This window comes from Triticum dicoccoides, chromosome 6B (genome assembly GCF_002162155.2).
Source record: "Triticum dicoccoides isolate Atlit2015 ecotype Zavitan chromosome 6B, WEW_v2.0, whole genome shotgun sequence".
NCBI lineage: Eukaryota > Viridiplantae > Streptophyta > Magnoliopsida > Poales > Poaceae > Triticum > Triticum dicoccoides.
Genome location: NC_041391.1, coordinates 661002815 through 661029959, shown reverse-complemented (window position 1 = coordinate 661029959; position 27145 = coordinate 661002815). Strand labels below are relative to the sequence as shown.

Sequence of the window (27145 nt, the reverse complement as noted above, 5' to 3'; positions counted from 1 at the left end):
TTTCCCTGTGCTACTATTCGGCATTGTTAATGTTAGCTGGTGAAGGTACCGTATACAGTATGGCCTTCAACACAGCAGATGCTCCAGATCCGGCGAGCCTTGGTACTGTGCGACTAGCTACAGTTAACCGATGGAGGTACACAGAGCGTAACTCAAGGCAATGGCGATCGGCTACATTCATTCATTCATTCATTCATTCTCGTACCGTTCGGTCCATCTCGCTGTCGATCGGTTTTTTTTTCCTGCAACAAGGTTTGGGAGCAAATCGTACAGGCGGCCACAGGAGTTTGAGGGTGGCACCCTACAGCAGTGGTGGCCACTGTACTGAGATTAGCTTAGCTGTAGCCACCGCGGCACCAGTAGGATTGCGCGCCACGGAAGGCGGGCCCCAGCCCTAGAGGATAACGTGGGCCATCCAATCCGACTGTCCCGTCCCGACCATAATTCCATCCATCTTTGCCTTTCTCCTTCTTCTCCTTCTGGCGGTCCCACGCCGCATGCCGGGCTCCTGGCTATGTAAAATAAGCCGAGATGGGCCAATGGATAAGATCGTAGGGTCGAGCCCAGCCTGCCTTTGCCCATTTCTGATGTCCCGTTCCCATGTCCATGTCCATGTGCACGCGCCCAGGAATGAATGTGGTTCGCCGTTCTTGCACACACGCTGTGCTAGTCAAAATAAAATCCAGTAAAATCTAGTATGCCTTTTATGCGGAAAAAAATCATTGCCCTTTAAAAAGCCGTAATGGACGCGTCGGGAACGACCGATCTTCTTGGCGGAGAGGGAAAAGGACTCGGAAACACTCAGGCTGCATGGCGCGGCGTATGGGCCGTCACGTGACGGCCGGACGGGGTCGACGGGCGGTCCCGGCGAAGGGAGGAGCTAGAGCTCACGCACTACGTCAAGCTGCCGCGACCGTGCCGTGCCGTGCCGTGCATGCGAGGTAGTATGGGTCACACACTGCGACCGCGTCGGCCGACGGCCATTTCTTCTGCGCGTGACCGCAGTAACGCTCGCTTGCTGCTGCCCGAGAGCGCCGTGCATATCCGAATGACACGTCTCCGTCAGACGAAGCGTGCCTAGCTCGATCAGGTTTGACCGGTGCGTCTCGACGTATTCATTTGGCTTGCTACGTACGTTACGCGTCCCTGATCGATCCAATCTCGACCACATGCCACGTACCCAAAACCCACGGCAAATTTGACAAACTTGACCTATAAACGAAATCAAATCATAGAATGAACTATCCGTGAAACTATTTCACGCGACTGATCTTTTTGTGTGACGCCCGACACGAAGGCGCCACACTACACTGTGCAACGCCTCGCAGATAGGCGCTACACCACCAGCGTCGCACACGTGTGATCAGAAAATTACTAAGTCGTGTGCAGCGTCTGAGAGCTAGGCGCCACACTATACAGTGTAGCGCCTAGCTCCCAGGCGCTGCACGCCACGGGTCAGCCGCGTGAAATAGTTTCACGGATAGTTCATTCTGTGATTTAATTTCGTCTATAAATCAAATTTGTCAAATTTGCCCAAAACCCACTCCACTACCTCCGTGGGTAGTACGTAGTTGCAACAGAGGCCATAAAAGCAAAATCTCCCACGGATTACGCTCACCTGCACCTGCACCTGCATTGCGGCGAGGAACAGTCGTGATCCATCCATGTGAGAGGACGGCGTTTGGTTGGCAACTTGGCATCGGGCCATCCATCCATCCATCCATCGGGAGCGCAGATATTTTTGGCGCGAGTTTCCTGGGAAACTGAAGTGTCTGGACGCGGTAAGTTGGGCATGCAACGCATCCACGTCCAGGTCCCGGCTGAGCGCCACGCCAGCACCGCGCGCCTCTTTTCAGGAACCGGCGACAGGGGGGGGTGGGCCCGTTTCTAGTAGGAGTAACAACCTTGGCGAGGTCGGCAAGGCGCCTCGAGCCCCCACGCCCGCCTCCCACGCGGCGCGTCGGGCGAAGCCAGGCCGCGTGGTGGGTCCCGCGGGCTAGTGGCTTTTTTTTTTTTGAGAATCCGGGCTAGTGGCTAAGCGCGGTATTTTTGTTTCTCAGAAAAGGAAGCGGTATTTGGGATGGGCTGCGGGCTTTCCGGCCCTTCATTCAGGGGTGACCGGCCCTTGCCGTTTCACCGGGCCAGGCGGGCGGGAGGCGGAGGACATGCAAGAGAGTGGCCGTGGAACGCGAGCAGGCAGGGTGTACTTTATCGGCTGGCATTTCCATTTTACTCTTCTAAAAGGTCCCTCCGTTTAGAAAAATATCTTACATTTTAATACAGAGTTTTTTTTTTGCTTGCAGGCTATCGTTTTTCACTTTTTTTACCCGAATATCAGGCGTACTTCAGTTAGGGGAATGCCTTGCAGGTACGACACATTTTCTAGGAGTGGTTCGATCGACCAAAAGAAAACATTCTATGAGAACCACACAGGCCCCTTTAGCTTCCTCGTTGGGTCTCCTAAAAGAAATATTTGATAAACCTTTTTACCATAAAAATTAATAATACCACAAAATACCTATTTGGAAATATCATCGTGGCCTGGAAAAAAATACCTACATGTCAAAAAGGCCATAGTAAAATCGTAAAAAAAAACAAATTGAAACCAACAAAAACAAATACCGAGGTCCAAAAAATGCATATGTCCGATGAACTTGCCGAGCTTTACATTGTCATTTAAAAACACAGAGATCACATGAAGAAAATTGCCATGATGGAAAAACTTAGTAAAACTGCAATGCTATTAAAAATAAAATCACCATGCTCTCAAAACACCAATTTCCATGTTTTAAATAATAAAATTGCATTTTATCATTAATAAAATTTTCATCCTCTTAATACTCAAAGTTTCATGTGAGAAAGTTGATTTTTTCCAAAATTGCCATGGACATTGGTAATAAAAATCTCGAAGCTTTTCATGGGAGCATTACAAAAAGACTTAAATTATGTTTGAAAGGCAAAAAAACTTATGAATTTGCCCTGGGGTCGTGAGAATTTTTTTTCCTAAAATTTCCAATGTGTACAAAATACCGTGAGATGGAACATTTCAAAAAAAATTGCCATGTGACAAGCTCAGAAATTTATAAAAATTGTTGTGTACATTTTTGGAAAAAAATCCCACTAACCTAAAAAAAAGTTGCAGATTTTTGTTGCATTGTAAAAAAAAGAAAAAACGCATAAAGGAGTGGGATTCGATCCTAAGTCTCATAGGTGGAAGCTTCATACACTAGCGAGTCCAATCGGCAACATTGTTGGGGTTGGTGGTGCCTTCTTAACTTTTGTATCCAGCAAATGACTTTTATGGCTAGGACATGAACCTGGTGGAATGGTTCCACCACAAAAAACCTAACTATCTACGCGAATGGGCTTCGAAAAAAGAAGAAATCTTGTTTTCCAGGAGTCCATTCGCAAATAACTTTAATTTTAATCAAGGTTCCTTTGGAGCAATTTGAGGACGACTGGCCGAAAGGAAGTTATCCCGGGCATGTATGACTAAGGTCATAGTGTGCAGAAAAAATTAGTGTTGATCTATGGGGTCATTCTATATCCTACCAGGCATAACGGCAGGAACTGATGGCTTTGATCGGGGCGTTACAATTGGTGTCATGACTGATCCTTGTGGTTACATGGGTGTGAGCATGTAGCTCTTGGTGTGTGTGGCCCGTCATGGCACATGTGCTGGATTGGAAGCACTGACGTGTGCCAAGAGTTAATGTTTCGGTGGACCGACTAGGACGTCTGTTTCTTTTAGTGTGGGTGTATGTGAGAGTCTGAATTAATAAGAATGTTAGACTACTCATATCAACAAGAAAATCCTTATTTTCTGGAGCCTATTCACAAATAAGTTGAAATTTAAGGTGTTTGACTTGAAAAATTTGAGGATGGGCGGCCGATCAAAAGTTGACCCCCGGTGTGAACGAATGAGGGCAAAGTGCACAGGAAGTCTAGTGGTGGTCTGTGGGGGCAGTCTAGATCATGCTAGGCGTAACAGCCAGGAACCGGTAGTTGTGGCCGGGGTGTTACAATTAGAATGTGGTTTCTACGAAAGAGAAAATACAAGAGTTGATATGTCTTCGTCATATCTATAATTTTTTGATTGTTTCATGTCTCTTTTCGGGAACCAACGAGATACGGGGGTGGATCCGTTTCTAGTAACCTTGGCGAGGTCAGCAATGCGCCTTGTAGCCCCACGCCCGCCTCCCATGTCACTCACCAGGCGAGACCAGGCCGCGTGGTGGGTCCTGTGGGTAGTGGCTATAGGGAGTTTTTTTTTAAGGGTAGTGACTACGGGGGGTTATTTGACAACGTAAGCCCGGTATTAAAACATAAGATGTTAGGAGAATGCCTTCCAACGTACGAAACATTTTCTTGCAGTGGTCCGATCGACCGAACGAAAACATTCTACGAGAACCACACAGGCCCCTTTAGCTTCCTCATCACCGGGCCTCCTAAAATAAATATTTGATAAAACATTTTACAAAAAATGTAATAATACCACAAAATACCTATTTGGAAATGTCATGGTAGCCTGGAAAAAAAAATACCTAGATGCCAAAAGGGCCATAGTAAAATCTTAAAAAAAATAGAAACCAACAAAAACAAATACCGAGGTCCATAAAATGCATATGTCCAATGAACTTGCCAAGATTTACATTTTTATTTTAAAAACACAGAGATCACACACAGAAAATTGCCATGATGGAAAAACATAGTAAAAATCCTCTCACAAGTCAAATTTCCATGTTTTAAATAATAAATTTTTCATGCTTTTAATACTCAAACCGTGTGAGAAAGTAGTTGTTTTTCCAGAAGTGCCATGAAAGTTGGTAATAAAAAACACAAAGCTTTTGGTGGAATCATTACAAAAAGACCTAAATTATGTTTGGAAGACAAAATCTTATGAATTTGCCATGGGGTCGTGAGAATTTTTTTCTAAAATTTGCCATGTGTACAAAATACCTTGGCGTGTGAACAATACAAATAGAAACTTTAAATTTGCCATGTGATAAGCTGAGAAATTCATAAAATTTATTGTGTACAATTTTTGGAAAAAAAATCCCACTCCTAGATTCACAATTCATAAAATTTATAGTGTAGAATCCATAAAAACTTTAAAATTCCATATTTTTGTTGCATAATAAAAAGAAAAGAAAAAAACTGAAAGGAGTGGGATTCGATCCCCAAGTCTCCTAGGTGGAAGCTTCGTATATTAGCGAGTCCAGTTGGCGAAATCGTTGGGATAGGTGGTGTTTGGTTTGCTTTTGTGTCCAGCAAACGACTTTTATGGCTAGGACATCCACCCTGGTGGAATGGTTCCACCACAGAAAACCTAACTATCTGTGTGAATGGGCTCCCGAAAAAGAAGAAATTTCTTGCTTTTCAAAAGCCCATGCGCAAATAACCTCAAAATTAAGCGTGCTTCCCTTGGAGCAACTTGAGGATGAGTTACCGATTGGGAAGTTGATCATGGGTGTGTACAAGTGATGTCATAGTGTGCAGAAAAAACTAGTGTTGATCAATGGGGCCATTCTAGATCCTGCCAGGCATAATGGCAGGAACCAGTGGCTTTGGTCGAGGCGTTACAATTGGTGTCAGAACCGAGTGGTTACATGGGCGGGAGTATGTAGCTTGGTGCGTGTGGCCCGTCATGGCACAGGGCATGGCACACGTGCTGGACTGGAAGCACCGACGTGTGCGAAAAGGTAATGTTTCGGTGGGCCGACTATGACGTTGGTTCCTCTAAGTGGGGGTGTATGTGAGATTATGTCTTAATATGAATGATAGAGTACTGATATCTACAAGAAAAAACGTATTTTCTGGAAGCAATTTGAGGATGGATGGCCAATCAAAAGTTGATCCCGGTTTGAACGAATGAGGGCAAAGTGCATAGAAAGACTAGTGTTGGTCTATGGGTCCAGTCTAGATCATGTCAGGCATAACGACCAGGAACCAATGGTTGTGGCCGGGGTGTTATAATTACAATGTTGTTTTATGAAAGAGAACATATGAGAGTATATATGATATTTAACTGGTCTTATTTTTAAGCTACAGCCTCTCAAAGTTTTTAACTTCTCCCTATGTAAAGAATTATAAGACCATTTAGATCACTAAATTAGTGGTCTAAATAGTCTATATTTCTTTAGAGAGAGAGAGTATGTCTGAATATATAATACATTAACCAAACCTGATATGAAGCAAAACATCTTAAAGGTTTACAAAGTTTCAAACTACGGTTTTAATTATTTCCAACATAAGACATTAGCCAAAGTTCTTAGCTATTGTTTTAGTTTGGGGTGTCAATTTTTTTTTCTAGGTGTCAACAAAATATCTAGAAGGTTTAAAAAGTTATTTCCAAAGTATTTCATCTAAATTTAATGAAATGTGCATGAATATTGACCACATCTAAATTCAATCTAAAAGTTGGGCAAAAAACAAAAGGTAAACTTGTTCATATAAGGACCAATATTTCTAACAAACTTATAGTTGGATGGTTAGGACGGTAGTTGTAACCCTGTAGACAGGGGTGAAAACCCCAAATTTGACATGTGTGTGTTTCATAGAGACATAATTACTTTTAGTGGAAGGCATTTCGGTTGACAAGGCGCCTAAGGTGACTGCGTCAATCTCAAGACCCGCCTGTTCAGTCTCTCGGAGATGCTCTCAGGCATAGGGTGTGCAGCGTTCATAAGGTGAGTGTATGTGCGTTTATGTCAACGTACATGTCTGTATTGTGTTTCTAAAAAAAGTTTCAATTGACATTAGAACATTACACATCATACTCTTTGAATAATGACAAACTTCATTAAGGACGTACGACATAATGGATGTGTATCTTCCACATAGGCAGAGCCGATTTTTTCCGTAAACCTATAAATACGCGCCATATTTTTGAATGAGAAGTAGTATAGTACCATATTTCCTTGAAAATGGTGAGCATTGAAACGGTTTATCACACTTGAAGGCATACCCAGATTTGTCAACATATAATCAATAACTATTTCAGGGATAAACTTTGGTTTTACTACTAGTTTGAATATTTCCTTTTTTGTTTCGGCGTGTTTTGTAGCAATCAATACTTACTTTTCCGAGCACCTAATATTTGCATCATGTATAGGAGTGGAAATGGATCAGGCAACATATCAGGATGGTGTCCTCGCCATTTCTGTTTTCATATTTTCAAACGCCAATACAAATGTAGACATATATGTTACCAAATACGAATGTGGAATGGTTACTCGTATACAAACACATATAAGATATTTAATTAGTTTTGAACGGACACAAATATCATACAATTTAACGAGATACGATAATATGCAAAACAAATAAGTCGGTACTATGTGACATAAAATAACTGACTCGTGATATACATCAAATAATTGACTCATGGTGTACAACAAGTCGATGCTATATTGATGGGAGGCTGACAAATACTACTATATTAAGGTTATTTTAAAAGTTATATAATCATACGATAAGCAAAAATTGACCACCTTTAGGCTTATATGTTTATAATTCCCACATGGGACTTGTATTTCTTACATTAGCAAACATGTTTTTTATGTATAGATATCCTGTAGCATATCCACATTTGTGTTCAAAACCCCATACATCCACGTTTGCATTGATAAAATAAATATAGATATTTTCCACACCCATTCTCATTTAGTTCAGATGTGAATGTTGACTTGCCATATATGCAATTTCTCAAACATAAATATCGAAGATTTTAGATTATCCATTGTCACTTCCAACCCTAATGTTATCTAGCAAGCAACTAATGATGCTTCGACACATAATGATAGTTTCGTCCATCTTATGTTACTTTTCTGCACCAGGGGCAGGGGCGGAGGTACGTACAGCTACCCGGTGTCACTGGCACCGGGTGCAATTTACACTTACTTATTGATTTAGTATGTAGGTCATTGAATTATTTGATATGTAGGCATGTGTTCTCTATGTGGACACCGGGTAATTTTAAGTCTGGATCCGCCCCTGACCAGGGGCAGTATGTTTACAACCTATTGATTTTTGTTCTCACTTTTAGAAATACTAGATTCATCCAAAGAAAAGAAACAAAGTATTACGTTGCGAACAACACTTTACATAACAATGACTTGACTTCCAAACCATCCAAAGTTGAACTTGCATCTCTCTCTTTTAAAACTCTGCAAATTAATAGATAAGCATAGCGTCGATGTCTTGGGAATTCTCCTAAAATTGTTTATCTGACATTTTGGACATCTGTCCGGAACACGTTTCAACCACAAAACTTGGGCACAGAAAGCACATTCCATACTCCCGTTTTCCCGGTGCGTGCGTCCGGTGGCATGCGACGTGTCACCCAGCAGCAGCAGCAGCGACGTCACGGACGGGGTCGGGTGGATAGACGGATAGGGATACGAGACCAGCGCCAGCGGCCGTTTCGTTTGACGACCGCGACCGACGCACGCCGCGCCTGCGTCGTCTATCCATCCATCCGGTACGAAACCCAAACCCAAGCGTCGCCCCCACCCCGTGCTCGTCTTCCACCTTGGCTCCTGATCCTGGTCCAAGCTAGGGAGGAGGAGTAGCTTCCGCGCTGGTCTCGTCTCGTTTATATATACCTCCTCCCCCGCTCCCACCCCCGGCCGTTCTTATCCCCAGAAGCTTCCACCGATCCACCTCACCATCCTCTCCCCCCCCCTTCTCCATCTCCACCCCTCTCCTCGCCGCCTCTTCATGCGCCATTCCCGTCTAGCAGCACCGGGCATCCACGGCGCGCACAGGTAGAACGAGGGATCGAGATCGACCGGCGATGCCGTCGCTCTCCTGCCACAACCTGCTGGACCTGGCGGAGGAGCTGCCCCCATCCCCGCTCCGGCTCCCGCGGGTCATGGCCGGCGCCTCCCCCTCCTCGCCGGCCTCGCCGTCCCCGGCCGGGCCACCTCGCCGGGTCATCGTCTCGCACCGGCTCCCCCTCCGCGCGTCCCCCGACCCCGCGGCGCCGTTCGGGCTGCGCTTCACCGTCGACGCGGGCACCGTCGCCTACCAGCTCCGCTCGGGCCTGCCCGCCTCCGCCCCCGTGCTGCACGTCGGCACGCTGCCCCCCGCCGCCGCCGAGGCCGCCTCCGACGAGCTCGCCAGCTACCTGGTGGCGCACTTCTCCTGCCTCCCCGTCTTCCTCCCCGCCGACCTCCACGGCAAGTTCTACCACGGCTTCTGCAAGCACTACATGTGGCCGCTCCTCCACTACCTGCTCCCGCTCACGCCCTCCACGCTCGGGGGGCTGCCCTTCGACCGCGCGCTCTACCACTCCTTCCTCTCCGCCAACCGCGCCTTCGCCGACCGCCTCACCGAGGTGCTCGCCCCCGACGACGACTTCGTCTGGATCCAGGACTACCACCTCCTCGCCCTCCCCACCTTCCTCCGCAAGCGCTTCCCGCGCGCCAGGGTCGGATTCTTCCTCCACTCGCCCTTCCCCTCCTCCGAGATCTTCCGCACCATCCCCGTCCGCGACGACCTGCTCCGCGCCCTCCTCAACGCCGACCTCGTCGGCTTCCACACCTTCGACTACGCGCGCCACTTCCTTTCGGCCTGCTCCCGCCTCCTCGGCCTCGACTACCAGTCCAAGCGCGGATACATCGGCATCGAGTACTACGGCCGCACCGTCACCGTCAAGATTCTGCCCGTCGGCATCGACATGGGCCAGCTCCGGTCGGTCGTGTCGGCGCCGGAGACGGCGGACGTGGTGCGCCAGGTCGCCGACGCCTACAAGGGGAGGCGCCTCATGCTCGGCGTGGACGACGTCGACCTCTTCAAGGGGATCGGGCTCAAGTTCCTGGGGATGGAGCAGCTGCTGGTGGAGAACCCCGAGCTCCGGGGCAAGGCCGTGCTCGTGCAAATCACCAATCCGGCGCGCAGCGAGGGCCGGGACGTGCAGGAGGTGCAGGATGAGGCCAGAGCCATCAGCGCCCGTGTCAACGAGCGGTTCGGCACCCCCGGGTACACCCCCATCGTGATGATCAGCCGCCCGGTGTCGGAGCACGAGAAGGCGGCTTACTACGCCGCCGCCGAGTGCTGCGTGGTGAGCGCCGTCCGCGACGGGCTCAACCGGATTCCGTACATCTACACGGTGTGCCGGCAGGAGAGCACCGCCCTGGGCGACGCCCCCAAGCGAAGCGTCATCGTGCTGTCCGAGTTCGTGGGATGCTCCCCGTCGCTCAGCGGGGCGATCCGGGTGAACCCATGGAGCGTGGAGTCCGTGGCAGAGGCCATGAGCTCGGCATTGAGGATGTCCGACGGCGAGCAGCGGCTGCGCCACGAGAAGCATTACAAGTATGTGAGCACCCATGATGTGGCCTACTGGGCGCGGTCCTTCGACCAGGACCTGCAGCGGGCCTGCAAGGACCATTTCTCGCGGCGGCATTGGGGGATTGGGTTCGGGATGAGCTTCAAGGTGGTGGCGCTTGGCCCAAATTTCAGGCGGCTCTCCGTCGAGCACATTGTGCCGTCGTTCAGGAAGACGGAGAACCGGCTGATTCTCCTGGACTACGATGGCACCGTGATGCCGGAGAGTTCCATCGACAAGGCGCCGAGCAGTGAGGTCATCTCTGTCTTGAATCGGCTGTGCGAAGATCCGAAGAACAGGGTGTTCATCGTGAGCGGTCGGGGGAAGGATGAGCTGAGCAAGTGGTTCGCGCCATGTGAGAAGCTGGGGATTGCTGCAGAGCATGGCTACTTCACTAGGTGAGATCTCTAGACACTTGTCGGTAAAAGATCTACTGCTAGTTGGTACGGTGTTGCTTTGCTCTGGATTCTTGTTGACTGCTTTAGATGTGGATAATAAAATCTTTAGAAAGCAAAGCATGCGAATTAAGCAAAGGTACTAGTAGAAACAGCACATCCAAGAAAACATTTCAAGTTGCACAATGAGTAACCAACTGGTCTAGATTCATAGCTAGAGCATCAAATAGCTCCTCTGAAATTAGCCTTGAATCGTAGACATCCTTGCTTCCAGAACAAATTTAGGAGGTTATGGGTTTGGAGGGTGGGAAGTGATTGATTTCGACCAGGAGCCTAAAGCATAGATGGTTACTGTTCCAGTATTCCTTTAGGTAGAAGAGAGCATTCAAATCTTTGTTTGTGGTTGCGAATTTGACACCTACTAAGAACTCTGGCCATTTCTTCATTGCAGGTGGAGCAAGGAATCGCCATGGGAGACCTGCGGGCTGGTGGCAGACTTCGATTGGAAGAAGACGGCCGAGCCGGTGATGAGACTGTACACAGAGGCCACCGATGGATCGTACATCGAGCACAAGGAGAGCGCGCTGGTGTGGCACCACGACGAGGCGGATCCTGACTTCGGTTCATGCCAGGCGAAGGAGCTGCTCGACCATCTCGAGAGCGTGCTCGCCAACGAGCCAGTCGTCGTGAAGAGGGGCCAGCACATCGTGGAGGTTAACCCCCAGGTAAGCGCGTGCAAGCTGCTTCTCTCCTCTCTCTCTGGCTGTAGTTCTACAGTTTTAGAGTTGATTAATTGGGCTGCTGCTAGTCGGGTCAAATCTCAAATGGAAAAACAATTAATTGGGGCCGTAGACTTGTACTATAAAAACATGTTGAACAACAGCTAAACAACCAGACGTAGCTGTCCAACTAAAGGCAACGGATAAGGATTGATCCGATCTGATCCAATCCAATCCGATCCAGTCCTCATCCACCAGACCACACCACCACATGCCTGATTGCCTCCCTGCTGGAACAATCTATATCTTCTCCACGAAACAGACTTGTTGAATCCGCAGGTGGGCCAGTTCCCCGGCGTCGACAGGGGAATTCGTGGAAGAAACACCCATTTTGTCCCCATTGGCATTTGGACGAGAACAACTTGCGTGGCGCTATTGATTCTATTTTAGAAGAAGAAAGCAGCATCTGTGTCACTTGCCAGCACCACCAACCTTGAATGAAACTTGAGTATCGCTGTCTTAGTTTGACATGAATGAAATATCTCTTCTCTCCGTGGTCGTCGTGCAGGGCATCAGCAAGGGCGTGGTGGTGGAGAGCCTCCTGTCGTCCATGGTGCGCGGCGGCAAGGCGCCCGACTTCGTGCTCTGCATCGGGGACGACCGGTCCGACGAGGACATGTTCGAGAGCATCGTGTGCCCGGCCAACGGCAGCGTGAAGCTCCCGGCGACGAGCGAGGTGTTCGCGTGCACCGTGGGGAAGAAGCCGAGCATGGCCAAGTACTACCTGGACGACACGGTGGACGTGATCAAGATGCTGCAGGGGCTCGCGAACGCGCCGTCGCAGCAGCGGCCGTGGCCCGTGCAGCTCCGGGTCACCTTCGAGGAAGGAAACGGAGTATGAACAAACCGAGGAGGAGATGTCAATAACCAGTGAAAAAAGAAGGACGACGGTGGTGATGATGATGATGATGATTCAGCGAGTCGGTTGGTGTGGTTTTAGGATTAGCTGCAGTTACAGGATAAACAGGTTTCTTTCTTCTTTCTTTTTCTGGTTTACGTTTCCGACCTCTTCCTCTCGCGCACGCATATACATATGCCCGCCCGCCCCCATACATTGAGCGTGAGAGGGAGAGGTTTGTTCCTTCGGGTCACATTGTATATGTAGTTGACGATGACGATGAAATCAATCAGAGCAAGAAAAATGATTCTTTCAGGCCCCCCATGCTATGGCGATAGTATATCCTTGATCCATCCCTCCCCCACTATTGCAACCTTAATTTCACGCCTTATATGGATGCAGTGGAGTGGCAGTCACATTCGGCCACGCTTTTCACCTTTGCTGCTGCATTATTACAACCAGATCTGGTCCATCCTGATGGATGGATGGATGTCCACCGGATAATTGGTAAGCGCGTCCAGATCAGACCAGGTGCTCTTACCTCGTTTCGCCGCCAGCATCATCGACAGGCTAAGTTTGCCGTTCATCAAAATGAGAGACAAGTTGGCAACCCTAAGGAAATTTTGCCACACTTTCTGTTTGTATGTCATGTGGGGCCTAGTGTGGCTTGCCTAAGATGTGGCTTGGATCAAACACTCATCTAAGTTAGTCAAACTTGCCTAACCTTAGATGTCGCAACCTTTTGCAAAGTTAGTCATAAACCAAACAACTCCTAAGAGCAACAACGCGCCAACCCGTTTTGTCCGCTTTTCCTATATGTCGACTCAAAAGACGGACCCGAATTTGCCCGCGTAGAAAAAAAACTCATTGCAAAATATACATAACGTAGAAAAAAAACTCATTGCAAAATATACATAATTAAACATTAAGTGGTAGGTCAATGGCCGGCCAAATTTCACTTAAACATTAATTTAAAATATAAAAGGTCTGTGCCCAAACGCTGTCCTAGACGTCCTCCGTCTTGTCCTTGACGTCGCCATCGCCACCAATGAGATCGATGAAGAAGGGAGCCGGGCCAGCCACCCAAACACCCTTGGTACACTGCTAGGACAACCTCCTCCCGTGTCTGCTGGGGCGACGGCATTGCGGCTCGCTGGGTGCGCTCCTCCTCCAGCCGCAGTGCCTCGGCGTCGCGGCGCAGCTGTCGGTCCCAAAGCATCTGTCGCTCGTTGTCGGACTCCTCCTGAGCGAGCAAGTGCGCCTTCCAGCGCTTAAGGTGGACCGCCGCCTCCTCCGGCGTCGCGACGTAGTGGACCGGAGGCGCGCTCACCCACTCGCGAAACTCGCCGGTCCACATGTAGGACTCCTCCGGCCAAGTGGGTGGAGGCGGCGAGCGCTTCCGCGTTGGCATGGGCTCCCGTTCCGGCTTGGGCTTGACGACGGGCAGCGGCAGCGGTGGCGGAGGCGGGAAAGAAGAGCGGGGCGTGGACGGAGTCCCCTGCCGCCGACAAGGCGAGGGCGCGCTCCATCCCATCCCATTGGGCCTCCTCCTCGATCCTGCTCGCCTCCAGCGCGTGCTGCAGGACTAGCTCGAGGGCGGTTTGGTACGCCGTCTCTTCGTCCTCCTCATGCAACAGAATCTCATGCGGCGGCGGAGGAACGTCGTGGTTGACGTGGACGCCTTGGCGGCGCTCCTCCTTGTGCTCCATCGTGAACCAGCGCTCCCAGTTGGGGGAGTCTGGCACGTAGGCACGCATTTGCCGCTGTTCTGGAGTGAGGGCCTCGCGATGCCGGCGAACCTCCTCGGTGTGAGCCCGCGCCGTGCATGACACGGCCAGAATAAGGATCCGCTGCGGAACCAGATGCTAGCTGTGAGGCAGGTTGACATCCGGATACTGCAATGGCCGGCGGTATTGCCAGTGCCACCGCTCCTGGTGGACTGGTATGTACAAACATTGTTGCTCTGGTGCTGAGCCGCGTCTAGGAGGCGGCGACGGAGGCGCTCGCCCTGGCGAGCCGTGGGAAGTGCTCGCACCGGGGTTCAGCTTCCCCCTCCCCTTGCCACTGAAAAAACGTTTGGGCTTGCTAGGGTTCCTGGTCGCCGGTGAGGAAGCATCGCATGGCCAGATGTGGATGGGTGTTACAAGTGGATGAGGCCGGCCCCGTCGCACGCTTTCATTAAAAAGGACGAGCACATGAACCTTTCACACACTGCCAGGCGGGTTCCAAGGTAGGCACTGGCATTTAATAAGACGTGGGTGGTGGTTGGATGGCCAACAAGTGAGAACGCGGCGGACATCGAGGGCGTCCGCGTCGTGTCCGCGCCGACACGTTTCAGGCGCAATTTTGGCCGGAATGGGTCCATGCGGACGCGATTCAGACGGATTTTGAAAATGGGTCGGCGTGTTGGTCCGGCATTTTTGTCCGCGGTATCCAAACGGACGCGGTCAAATGAAATGGGTTGCCATTTGGAGTTGCTCTAGCCTAATCCACCGCAAACCCCCACCCGATCACTTGACATTACATACACAGTGATACCTCTGTACCACCACGTCCGGCCCGGCTGAAAGCAGACGTTTAGACATGTGACATTTCCTAGGAGCCAAACTTCAACGACCGAAGCAAGTTTTCCTTGGCCATGATTACAGTTGGCAATTCTTCGTTGTCAGAGGATAGCTACATTGGCCGTGCCGTGCCAGTACGTAGTACGATCGAGCATGCACACCACAGTCGATGCGGTAGACGCGGGAGAGGGACAGGGACCGATCGATCGACCGGTCGGTGCCATCCGCTGAGGCGCGTGCATGGGATGCCGCGCCTCGCATGCACGCCTGCCGGCAAGAGGCTTTGGGCGCCATGATTCAGGTGCCTGGCTGGACTCAGCTGTGGCGTGCATGATGAATACACTTTGGATCACGACCTGAGTGTATATATATCATCAACCTGTAAAGTTGTTAATTTCCAATTGCTGTGAAGTTGGATGGAGCTGTCCCCAGGTGCAACCTGGAGAGATGGAAGAAAAATCTTCCTCCACTCCACTCCACTCGGCAGGTCCCATAGCAAGAGCTTTACACGAATCTTCCATGCACAAACTGGTCGAGGTCAAACAAAGGCAGCCAAGCCCGGCAGGCCGGGACAGGACACACGCTAGCCACCACCGAACTCTATCTACTACCGATCATCTATATCCATCGTGTGGCGCCGTGTTCCACATTCTCCGGGCCTCATCGATCAGCAGTGCATGTGGGTGCGTCGTCCGTTGCGTGGAAGAGTCTGAGACGTTTCTCGCCGATGAATCGGTGGCCAGCGCTGCTGGTTCTGGTCCGTCCGGGAGATGGCGTAGGCCAAGTCCACGTCGCCCCGCCGTGCCTTGTCCACGTCGCCAATGGAGAACGGGTCGGTCGGATGGCGTAGGTAGGCGTCCCGTCGCGGTCAGCATGGATGGATGGATGGATCAGGGATGTAAACTGACCGCGTTCAGATCAGATCAGATCAACCGTGCATGGTGGGTAAATCAACAGTGCCGCCACGTAACTATAGTGCATGCTCTTGTCCCCAGCCTGAGTGCTGCTAGATTGGTTCATGCATATGCGTTCCCTCGCGTGCCTGTCATCGGGTCGGATCGTGCTGTCACTCGTCATTTTTCTTTGTATGTGCCGTGGTTACTTCAATTTGTGTGTGCGTTGGTGAGTCTCTTGACCCACGTTCATCAGTCATCACACGATGAGTAGGTAGCGGCCGCCTTCACCTGCAAGCAGCCTCTCTTTGTATGAACTACTAGCCTGCTTCTGCGTGCTTGGGTAAACCCAGCCGCCGACCGGTGCTACCTCACGTTGCTTCGTGCGATTAACAACCGTGCCCCTAAAGGGTATGTCACGTTGCTTTCCACCCGAAAGTCCTTTTTTCTCTTATCGCCTTAGCATTTGTTTATCATGCATGAGTGACATGCTTCACGTTCTTCTTGTAATGAATTAAAAACCACGAGGAGGGATGAAGCGTGAGCTAGCTAACTGCACTTATCTGTCCCTAAGATTTTTGTGTCATCATAATTTAACTCTTTCTCCATCGTTTTGCTGCCATGCACGTATGCTGAGCCAAAATTCAAGGTATGATATCGACAATTTTGGCGTCCATTTCTACCAACTATTTACTAGATAACTAGCTCTACTACTCCACAATTGGTGGTAGTAGTTTGTTTCTTCATAAATTCCAGCCTACGTATATTATTGTGCCGCCGCCTCGTTCGGCCACGTACACTAGCCATGCTAGGACAGATGTTTGGATATGGCAGCTCGGTTAGCCATCCATTTTCCACACCTAGCCGTGGCCACTAGATCCAACCTAAACTTCCACATGGATGCGCTCACCGACCGGCGGGGCAAGAACTTGAACTCACGTGTAGTGGACTAGAATTAGATACGGCAGATTAGTGGATAATTGGCCAGCCAGGAAAGAATATCTTATATTCTCCCGTTCCATGCATGCATGTTCATCCGTTTCGATCTGGCCATCATTAACAACACATGCATGCATGCGCTAGGACAAATTAGTGGATAAGGACAAGTAAGGCTAAGGCTTGATCTTGTTTAACATGACATTGACCAAGAACCCTTACTTCAGACGACCCACGGCCATTTTTTTTCTTTTCGAAAGGGGATACCCCAGCCTCTGCATCTGAATGATGCATACGGCTCATATTATTAATGTATGCATGTTCTTCCCGTTCCATGCATGCATATTTTTTTTTGAACAGAAGGATTTCATTAATATGGCATTAAGCACACTTTATAAATAGCAGCTCGAGTGGCTGAGCACTCATTGCTGATAGCTCATTACAGGTAGGACATCGTTTCAAATTAGTACCTAAACCTTGATCTGAATGTAGGCAAGTAGAGCTAAAAGGTTTATCTTGCACTTTGACAGCAAGTCTAGCCTGATGGTGTGCCTTGAAATTCAGACTTCTGTGCACTTTGAGTATTCTACATGGATGAAATGAAGGCGTGGTCTGGATAGCAGCTAAGATTGGCCGGATAGCCCACGGACCTGCTTTAGTAATATCAGGTTGTACAACCGCTGAGGCAAGCACTTCAGAGTCTGTCAAAAACTTCGGATCTTGCACATGTAGTTGAGCTGCAACTTCACCGCCAACAACAATCCATAAGCTTCTGCCTGCAAAGCTGATGCTACTGGTGGCGACACAGTAGAGATGTATAGATGGTCGGTATGTTGCCCGTTAATTTGTAGAAAACACCTATACCCGCCTTTGCTACAGCTTGTCCTGGCTCCAACGACCAAGCTGCATCTGAGTATATTTGTGTACCTGGAAAATCTATTGTAGACTGAGAAGTAAGAACAGTAGAAAGCTTTAGCTGTTCTGGCTGACCGTGATCTCCCTTTCAAGTTGAATCATGAACATGTAACTCCTTCATCAGTGAAGTGTCTGTCCTGCATAACAACATTGTACACAACAAAAACTTGCTCTGGCTTAATGTTCTTGTGATTAAATAAATAGTCATTTCTCACTTTCCATAAACACCAGAGAAAAGTATAGAGATTAATAGTTGAAATGTGAGGGTGATTGGAAGAAAGCAAATACTGTATCATATCGGGTATAGTTTGATGTGTGGCAGCTAACATTTCAGTTCTGATGTACCAAGAATGTGAAAACCAAGCCGCTTTGGAGAAGTGACATAAGAACAACATGTGCATTTCATCTTCTTCCATGCCACACCTGGAGCACTCAGATTTTATATGTTTGGAAAACTTACCTGCTCTTTTCCCAGTAGCTAGGGCTCGCCGAAGTAGTCTCCAAGCAAAAGTTTGAACCCTGGGTAACATTATTTTTTCTGCCCAAACCTGATCATCCGTTTCGATCTGGCCATCATTAACAACACATGCATGCATGCGCTAGGACAAATTAGTGGATAGGACAAGTAAGGCTAAGGCTTGATCTTGTTTAACATGACATTGACCAAGAACCCTTACTTCAGACGACCCACGACCATTTTTTTCTTCGGAAAGAGGATACCCCAGCCTCTACATCTGAATAATGCATACGGCTCATATTATTAATAAGTAAAATATCCAACAAAGGACTCCAAGTCTCGAAAAAAAAGGTAAAAGGCTCCACCAGAGCTGAACAGAGAAAAAGGAAAAGCCACAACCTGCTGGGATAGAAAGATAAGAGCACTACATGCCTATCCTATTACATGACCACCATCCAAACCGGTTGAAACTACCCCGTGCTACCATCTTCCATCGGGTAGACGCAGTAACCAAACGCTCCCCGGCCTCCGTCGGAGTGAGTAGCGACCACATACGGATCAACGCAGTGGCTCTGAATATAACCTGCAAAAAAAGAATATTTGTTGTTCTGTTAAAAACTAAATCATTTCTGCAATTCCAGATTGCCCATAATAAAGCACACACTCCCACACGAATGTGTCTCGCTGTATCAAAATTTATCCCATCAAGCCACGTCCTAAATAACGTATTGATAGAATTCGGTGGTGTAATGTTAAAAGCTATGTGGACCGACCGCCACAAAATTTTTGCTAAGGGACAATCCAGAAAGAGATGTTTGATGGATTCGTGTTGGTCGCAGAAACTACATCTGGTAAATCATGTCCATTTGCGTTTTGCTAAATTATCCTTCGTTAAAATAACTTGTTTATGCACAAACCACATAAACACTTTGATTCTTAAAGAAACTTTGACTTTTCAAACATGTTTCGATCGAGTTGATAACATCCAAATACATGGATTTAACCGAAAATTCGCCATTCTTAGATAATTTCCAGCACAACTGATCGGGCAGTTGAGACAACTGAACATCCATTAATCTTCGAACAAGATGGAGCCAAGCTTCCCAACGGGTTCCCACTAGCGTCCTCCTAAACTGGATATTAAGCGGAATGGACTGCATCACTGTTGCAATGTTAGCATCTCTACGCTGAACAATGTTATATAAGGAAGGATATTGGAGTGCGAGGGGCGTCTCCTCTAGCCATGTATCCTCCCAAAAACCTCGTAGCAGTACCGTTTCCAACTAAGAATCTTGTCCTACTAAAAAAGAGTGATTTAACTCTCATCAATCATTTCCAAAAAGGCGAATCAGTCGGTCTCACTGTCAACTGGGACAAGGTTCTGGAGTGAAGGTACTTGTTCCCCAAGATCTGAGCCCAAGTAGCCTCTGATGAAGCCATGTACCTAGGGTAGGGTCATGGACCTGTCCAAGATACCCTACCCAAGGACATCTCTAAAAGAAATCACCTTTCAGTCGACCTGGAAGGGTTCCACTCGACGGACTCGAAGATACTCGACCATGAAACCTACCACTTGACCAATAGGAAACTTAAAGTCACTCTGCACGCAACGGCCTGTCATTAAGTTGCCTTTATGGTCATGATAGCACTTTATGTGGGGCGTTACCAGTAACCCCCGGTCTTAATGTACTTTAAACCCTGCATAATTGAGGGCTGTAGGGGTCTGGCGAACTCTATATAAGTCACCCCCCTCCTCAGTGTAAAGGGTTCGCACCCCTGTAACTCATACGCATATAATTCAGTCGACCGCCTCCGGGCTCTGAGACGTAGGGCTGTTACTTCCTCTGAGAAGGGCCTGAACTCGTAAAACCTTTGTGTATACAACTACTCCATAGCTAGGATCTAGCCTCTCCATACCTACCCCCTTTCTACTGTCAGACTTAGAACCACGACAGTTGGCGCCCACCGTGGGGCAGGTGTCTTAGCGACTTATTGGAGAAGTTGCGATTTTTTCGATCTCCTTCATCATGGTTTCAGGCGGAGTTTTGGTCGAGGGCCGCGAGATACGTCTCGGTGCACTCACGTTCATTACCGACGACTCCGCTTGGCTTCAGGAGGCTCCACTCGACATTGACGCGCTCCCCGTCCGCGGGGCGACGCACTTTCGCGCGTGCGTCCGCTGTGTCCTCCTGCGACAACCGTTGACTCAGTATCGGTCGGCCCCTGTGTCATCCTCTCTCCCTGTCTCCTGCCGGCGCAAGCGCTCCGGTCGGTTGAGACTTCAGCGGTGGGTGAGACACGCGGTGGCTCGCCAGTCGGCCACCCCCCAAGTCACGGCGATCGAGCCCGACGAATCTCTCTATGGCCTGTTCGACTGGCTCCGTAGAGACTGCATTCGAGTGCGACACCATTGATCCAGCGGCGGAGGTCCTGATGGTCAATGGACCGCGCAGTCCTCCCGGCTTCCCCCGCGCCGACGGAGGCGACGGCGGAGGCGACTTAGCGCAGGTCCACGAAGAGTATCAACCCGAGCCACTCACTTCGCTACAAAGGGAAGATCTTCGCCGCCGGAACATGGATGCGCTACATACTCCTATCGTTGGAGAAACCCCCGAGGCTCGTGCGTTAGAGGACACGCGTTTGGCCAACTTGGCTGAGCGCACTCGACTGGAGAACCTCCAGCGAGCACTCGATGAGTGTGCGTGGGAACGGGTTCCGGCATCCAGTCAACGTAAACTCTTTCCAGCACCGACTCAGGTATATGGAACTCCGATCCAGAATTTAGCAGCTGCAGCCCGTATAGCAGAGTCGATTCAACCTTCCCAATCAGAGGCTGGCATAGGCTTGTTGCAGATCAGAGATTTACTCCGGGAAGCAGGGAATCAAAACTCAGCTGTTTCGCAGTCGCGGAATAGGATTCACAGCAGATCCGTCACTGCAAATACAGTACAATCGGCCCATAGTCCAAGATCGCCTCTGAGGCATGAGGAACATGGAGACCGGCGTGATCAGTACAAGAACCGTGAGCAGTATGATCACCGAATCGATCACGATGATCGACGTCGAGTGCCCACCCCTCCCTCAAGGGGTGGATCGTACGCGCCTCGACAACAGGATGATAGACGCCCTCATAGTGTTGGTCGAAGGATTCCAGTCGGTCCCAGGGAACCAAGCTTTGATGCGAGATCCATTATCGTTCAAGGTTTGGTCGAAAGGAATAGAGCTCACCGAGAAGGTCATGATAGGGATGTACCCACCAACAGCAGAGTGCACGTCTCAGGACCAGAATGTTTTAGCAGAGCCATTAGGGCCGCGGTGATTCCTCCCAACTTCAGATTGGCGACTGGAGTTAGTAAGTTCACTAGTGAGTCTAAGCCTGATACTTGGCTTGAAGATTACTGAGTGGCTGTTCAAATTGGCGGCGGCAATGATGAGGTGGCCATGAAGCACCTGCCTCTTATGTTGGAGGGTTCGGCCAGAGCATGGTTGAATCAGTTGGCACCCAACAGCATTTACACTTGAGAAGATCTTGCCCGAGTGTTTGTCACCACGTTTGAAGGAAGTTGCAAGTGACCAACATGGTTGACGGAGCTGCAGTCTTGTGTGCAGAAGTCGAATGAAATTTTAAGGGATTACATCCAGAGATGGATCATGCTACATCACACGGTAGAGAATGTATCTGATCACCAAGCAGTCTGTGCCTTCAAGGAAGGTGTTAGGTACAGAGAGTTAAACTTGAAATTCGGTCGAACCGGAGACATGACTCTGAGTCGAATGATGGAGATTGCCACCAAGTATGACAATGGTGAAGAAGAGGATCGACTCCGGAGTGGAAAGCACAAGTCAGTCGCCCACGAAACCGGAGGAGGAAACTCCAGTCGGAAGCAAAAGCGGAAAGCCGAGCCAGCTGCTCCCGGAGAAGCCCTGGCCGTGACTCAAGGAAAGTTTAAAGGGAAACCTAAAGGGCCTTGGAACCCCAAGAAGGTAAAGAACAAGGAAGGAAATGACGTGATGGATTTGCCATGCCACATCCACACGAAGAAAGATGAAGAGGGTAACTTCATTTACCCAAAACATACCACTCGGCAGCGTCGGCTCTTGATCCAACAATTTTAGGGAAAATAACCCAAATATAAGGAAAATGAGTCGGATAAAGTTGAAGACAAAGAGGATAGTGACGAAGGGTATCCCCATGTCAATTCCACCCTGATGATTTTTGCTGATGTTGAAAGCAAAAGTCGACGGAAAGTTATCAACCGCAAAGTGAATATGGTCGCTCCAGCGACACCCAGTTATCTGAAATGGTCTCAGACTGCCATCACATTCGACCAGTCCGATCATCCGACACACATAGCCACCCCTAGGAGGCAAGCTCTGGTGGCCGATCTAGTCATCGAAGGCACTCGACTGACTAAGGTTTTGATGGATGGTGGTAGTGGCCTGAATATATTATATGCGGAGACACTAAAAGGGATGGCATTCCGATGTCCAGACTCAGCACCAGCAACATGAGTTTCCATGGAGTCATTCCTGGAAAGAAGGCTGAGTCACTCGGCCAAATTGCTCTTGATGTGGTTTTTGGCGATTCAAAGCATTACCGCAAAGAAAAGTTGATGTTTGAAGTGGTCGATTTCCAGAGTGCTTATCACGCTATTTTGGGCAGGCCAGCTTATGCACGTTTCATGGCTCGGCCATGTTATGTGTACCTCAAATTGAAGATGCCTGGTCCCAAAGGTGTGATCACTTTTACTGGCAATCGGAAGAAGGCAAAAGAGTGTTTTCAGAAAGGCTCAAAGATCGCCGATGCTCAGATGGCAGTTGTGGAGCTGCAGGAATACCAGAAAACTGCAGACCCGAGTGATTTGTTGCGAGCCAAGAAGCCCGCTATAGAATCAGCATTTCAGTCGTCTGGTGAGACAAAACCGATTCACATTCACCCGACCAACCCCAATGCTGCTCCGACTCATGTCTCCACAACACTCGACTCCAAATAGGAAGAAGCGCTCATCCAGTTCCTCCGTGAGAACTGGGATATCTTTGCATGGAAGCCTTCTGACATGCCGGGTGTTCCCAGGGGACTGGCTGAGCATCGTCTATGAGTCGACTCAAAAGTAAAACCTGCCAAAGAACATCTGCGACGGTCTGCCATCCAGAAAAGGAAGACCATTGGCGAAGAGGTGGCTCGGCTCTTAGCAGCGGAGTTCATCCGAGAGATTTACCACTCTGAATGGCTTGCTAATGTCGTCATGGTTCCTAAAAAGGACAAGTCACTTCACATGTGCATCGACTTCAAACATATCCATCGGGCCTGCCCGAAAGATCATTTTCCTCTCCCCCCCATCGACCAAATAATCGACTCGACTGCGGGATATGAGCGCCTGTCTTTTTTAGACGCATATTCCGGTTACCATCATATCCGTTTGTATGGACCCGACGAGATCAAAACAGCTTTCATCACTCCATTCGGATGCTTCTGCTATGTCACCATGCCATTCGGTCTCAATAATGCCAGAGCCACGTTCATGAGGATGATTTAGAAGTGTTTGCTCACTCAAATCAGTCGGAATGTGGAAGCATACATGGATGATATTGTGGTCAAGTCACGGAAAGGTTCTGACCTGCTGACTGACCTTGCTGAAACATTTGCCAACCTCAGGAGGTATGATATCAAGCTTAATCCATCAAAGTGCACATTCGGAGTTCCTGGCGGGAAGTTACTCGGTTTTCTCATTTCCGAACGAGGAATCGATGCTAATCCAGAAAAAGTTGGTACTATACTCCGAATGAAACGTCCTGTACATGTGCACGATGTCCAGAAGCTTACTGGTTGCTTGGCCGCTTTAAGTCGATTCATCTCTCGTCTCGGTGAGAAGGCATTGCCTCTTTACCGACTGATGAAGAAGTCAGATAAGTTCGAGTGGACTCCTGAAGCTGATGCAGCATTTGCAGAGCTAAAAGCCCTGCTTTCCACCCAGCCGGTGCTTGCTGCCCCAATCAGCGGAGAGCCTTTGCTGCTTTACATTGCAGCCACGGGACAAGTCATCAGTACAGTACTTACGGTCGAGCGGGAAGTAGAAGCAAAAGCCTTCAAAGTTCAGTGCCCAGCATACTATGTTTCTGAAGTTTTGACCCCATCAAAGCAAAGATACCCCCATTATCAGAAGCTTGTATATGGGATTTATATGACCACGAAGAAGGTTGCTCATTACTTCTCTGACCATTCCATTACAGTCGTCAGCGACGCTCCATTGTCAGAGATTCTGCACAATAGAGATGCAACCGGTCGAGTGGCAAAATGGGTGATTGAACTCCTTCCCCTAGATATCAAGTTCGAGGCAAAGAAAGCCATCAAGTCCCAAGCAATAGTAGATTTCATCGCCGAGTGGACTGAACAGCAACTGCCGACTCAAGTTCACTCGGAGCACTGGACCATGTTCTTTGATGGTTCTAAGGTGCTGAATGGTTCCGGTGCTGGGGTAGTGTTGGTGTCCCCCCGAGGAGATAAGCTCAGATATGTGCTCCAGATTCACTTTGATTCATCCAACAACGAAGCAGAATACGAGGCACTCCTGTATGGGTTGCGCATGTCCATTTGACTCGGCGTCTGTTGCCTCATGGTCTATGGCGACTCAGATTTGGTAGTTAATCAAGTGATGAAGGAGTGGGATGTCAGAAGTCCAGCAATGACTGGTTACTGCAATGCAGTAAGAAAGCTGGAGATGAAATTCGAGGGGTTAGAGCTTCATCATATACCCCGACTGAAAAATCAAGCGGCTGATGATTTGGCAAAAATAGGTTCCAAGAGAGAAACCGTTCCCAGTAACGTGTTTTTGGAACACATCCACACACCATCAGTCCAAGAGGATCCTTTCACCGAAGAAGCCCCGCAGCCAAAAAGTGCCACAGATCCGACTGAAGTTGAAGTTCCAGCAGTGGTCGATTTGATCATGGAAGTTTTGGTTGTCACTCCCGACTGGACGGTGCCGTACATTGCGTATATCCTAAGGAAAGAGCTCCCAGAGAATGAAGAAGAGGCTCGACAGATCGTCCGTCGATCCAAAGCCTTTACTGTGATAAAGGGATAGTTGTACAGAGAAAGCGCGACTAGTGTCGGTCAGAAATGCATAACACCAGAAGAAGGTCAGATAATTCTTGACGATATCCACTCGAGGACCTGTGGTCATCATGCGTCCTCCCGGACCATTCTGGCTAAAGCATACCGAGCGGGATTTTACTGGCCAAGGGCGAATGAAATGGCGAAGGAGATAGTCGACAAGTGCGAAGGGTGTCAGTTTTATTCCAATTTGTCGCACGAACCCGCTTCGGCCTTGAAGACCATTCCACTCGTTTGGCCTTTTGTTGTTTGGGGTTTAGATATGGTTGGACCACTGAGAACTGGCAGGAGCGGCTTTACCCATGTCCTAGTGGCAGTCGACAAGTTCACTAAGTGGATTGAAGCTAAACCTATCAAGAATCTTGATACCAGCACTGCTATCAGCTTCATCAGAGAGTTGATATTCAGATATGGAGTTCCCCACAGCATCATCACTGATAATGGGTCAAACTTTGATTCCGACCAATTCCGAGCTTTTTGTGCTTCTCAAGGCACACGAGTCGACTATGCTTCCGTCGCCCACCCCCAGTCGAATGGACAAGCAGAAAGAGCGAATGGCCTAATTCTCAAAGGAATAAAGCCCAGGTTGATGTGTGATCTCAAGCACGCATCAGGCGCGTGGGTCGACGAACTTCCTTCAGTTCTTTGGGGATTGAGGACCACTCCAAATCGGTCAACTGGGCGAACTCCATTCTTTCTGGTCTATGGAGCTGAAGCAGTTCTGCCGAGTGACCTGCTTCACAATGCACCTCGAGCCGAGCTCTACACTGAAGATGAAGTAGAACAAGCCCGACAGGACGCAGTCGACCTTCTAGAAGAAGAAAGAGAGATGGCCATGATCAAATCGACTATCTATCAGCAAGACTTGCGTCGATTCCATGCCAGAAACGTGAAGAGTTGAGCCTTCCAAGAAGGAGACTTGGTCCTCCGAATGGATCAACAGAAACCGCACAAACTCGCTCCTACTTGGGAAGGCCCCTTCATTGTCACCAAAGTTCTCCACAATGGAGCGTACCGTATTTACAATGTTGATCGCCAGATTGATGAGCCACGAGCTTGGAATGCGGAGCTGCTCCGCCCATTTTATACTTAAGTACTCACTCGGGTGAGATGTAATAAAAAGTACCTTTGTAGTTTATTTATCAAAGACAAGAGTGTTATAATTTTCCCAGTGATTATTGTTGCCTTTGTTTAAAAAAAATCCCCCAGTGGGTGGCTTAGCTGCGAATCCGTTTCGCCTAAGTTTGTAAAAAAAAATCCCCGCCGAGTGACGAGCAAGCCTCTCACTCGGTGGCTTAGCTGCGAATCCGTTTCGCCTAAGCTTAAAAAATCCTACCGAGTGGTGAGCCGGCCTCCCACTCGGAGGCTTAGCTGCAGTCCAGTACTCGCCTAAGTATTTAAAAAATCCTACCGAAGCGGTGAGCCAGCCTCCCACTCGGAGGCTTAGCTGCAGTCCCAGTACTCGCCTAAGTTTATGAAATCCTACCGAGTGGTGAGCCAGCCTCCCACTCGGAGGCTTAGCTGCAGTCCCAGTACTCGCATAAGTTTAAGAAATCCTACCGAGTGGTGAGCCAGCCTCCCACTTGGAGGCTTAGCTGCAGTCCCAGTACTCACCTAAGTTTAAGAAATCCTACCGAGTGGAGAGCAAACCTCCCACTCGGGGGCTTAGCTTCAGTCCAGTACTCGCCTAAGTTTGAAAAATCCTACCGAGTGGAGAGCAAACCTCCCACTCGGAGGCTTAGCTGCAGTCCTGTACTCGCCTAAGTTTGAAAAATCCTATCGAGTGGAGAGCAAACCTCTCACTCGGGGGCTTAGCTGCAGTCCAGTATCGCCTAAGTTTGAAAAATCCTACCGAGTGGAGAGCAAACCTCCCACTCGGGGGCTTAGTTGCAATCCTGTACTTGCCTAAGTTTGAAAAATCCTA

General features: G+C 49.1%; 1 protein-coding gene across 1 annotated transcript; it reads left to right on the top strand.

The window, feature by feature from the left end:
* Window positions 1–8611: 8611 nt before the first annotated feature.
* On the top strand, window positions 8612–12664 carry LOC119323240 (probable alpha,alpha-trehalose-phosphate synthase [UDP-forming] 11). Its single transcript, XM_037596842.1, has 3 exons — window positions 8612–10728; window positions 11177–11450; window positions 12013–12664. Exons 1-3 carry the CDS (start codon window positions 8798–8800, stop codon window positions 12343–12345), a joined length of 2538 nt encoding a protein of 845 aa, XP_037452739.1. The 5' UTR covers window positions 8612–8797; the 3' UTR covers window positions 12346–12664.
* The last annotated feature ends 14481 nt before the right edge of the window (window positions 12665–27145 follow it).

Excerpts from the sequence above, each read along its gene's own strand:
- LOC119323240 (XM_037596842.1), top strand. The coding sequence starts at position 8,798 with ATGCCGTCGCTCTCCTGCCACAACCTGCTGGACCTGGCGGAGGAGCTG. Across the intron at positions 10,729-11,176 it reads GAGCATGGCTACTTCACTAG|GTGGAGCAAGGAATCGCCAT; the intron begins GTGAGATCTCTA and ends TCTTCATTGCAG. Across the intron at positions 11,451-12,012 it reads TCGTGGAGGTTAACCCCCAG|GGCATCAGCAAGGGCGTGGT; the intron begins GTAAGCGCGTGC and ends GTCGTCGTGCAG.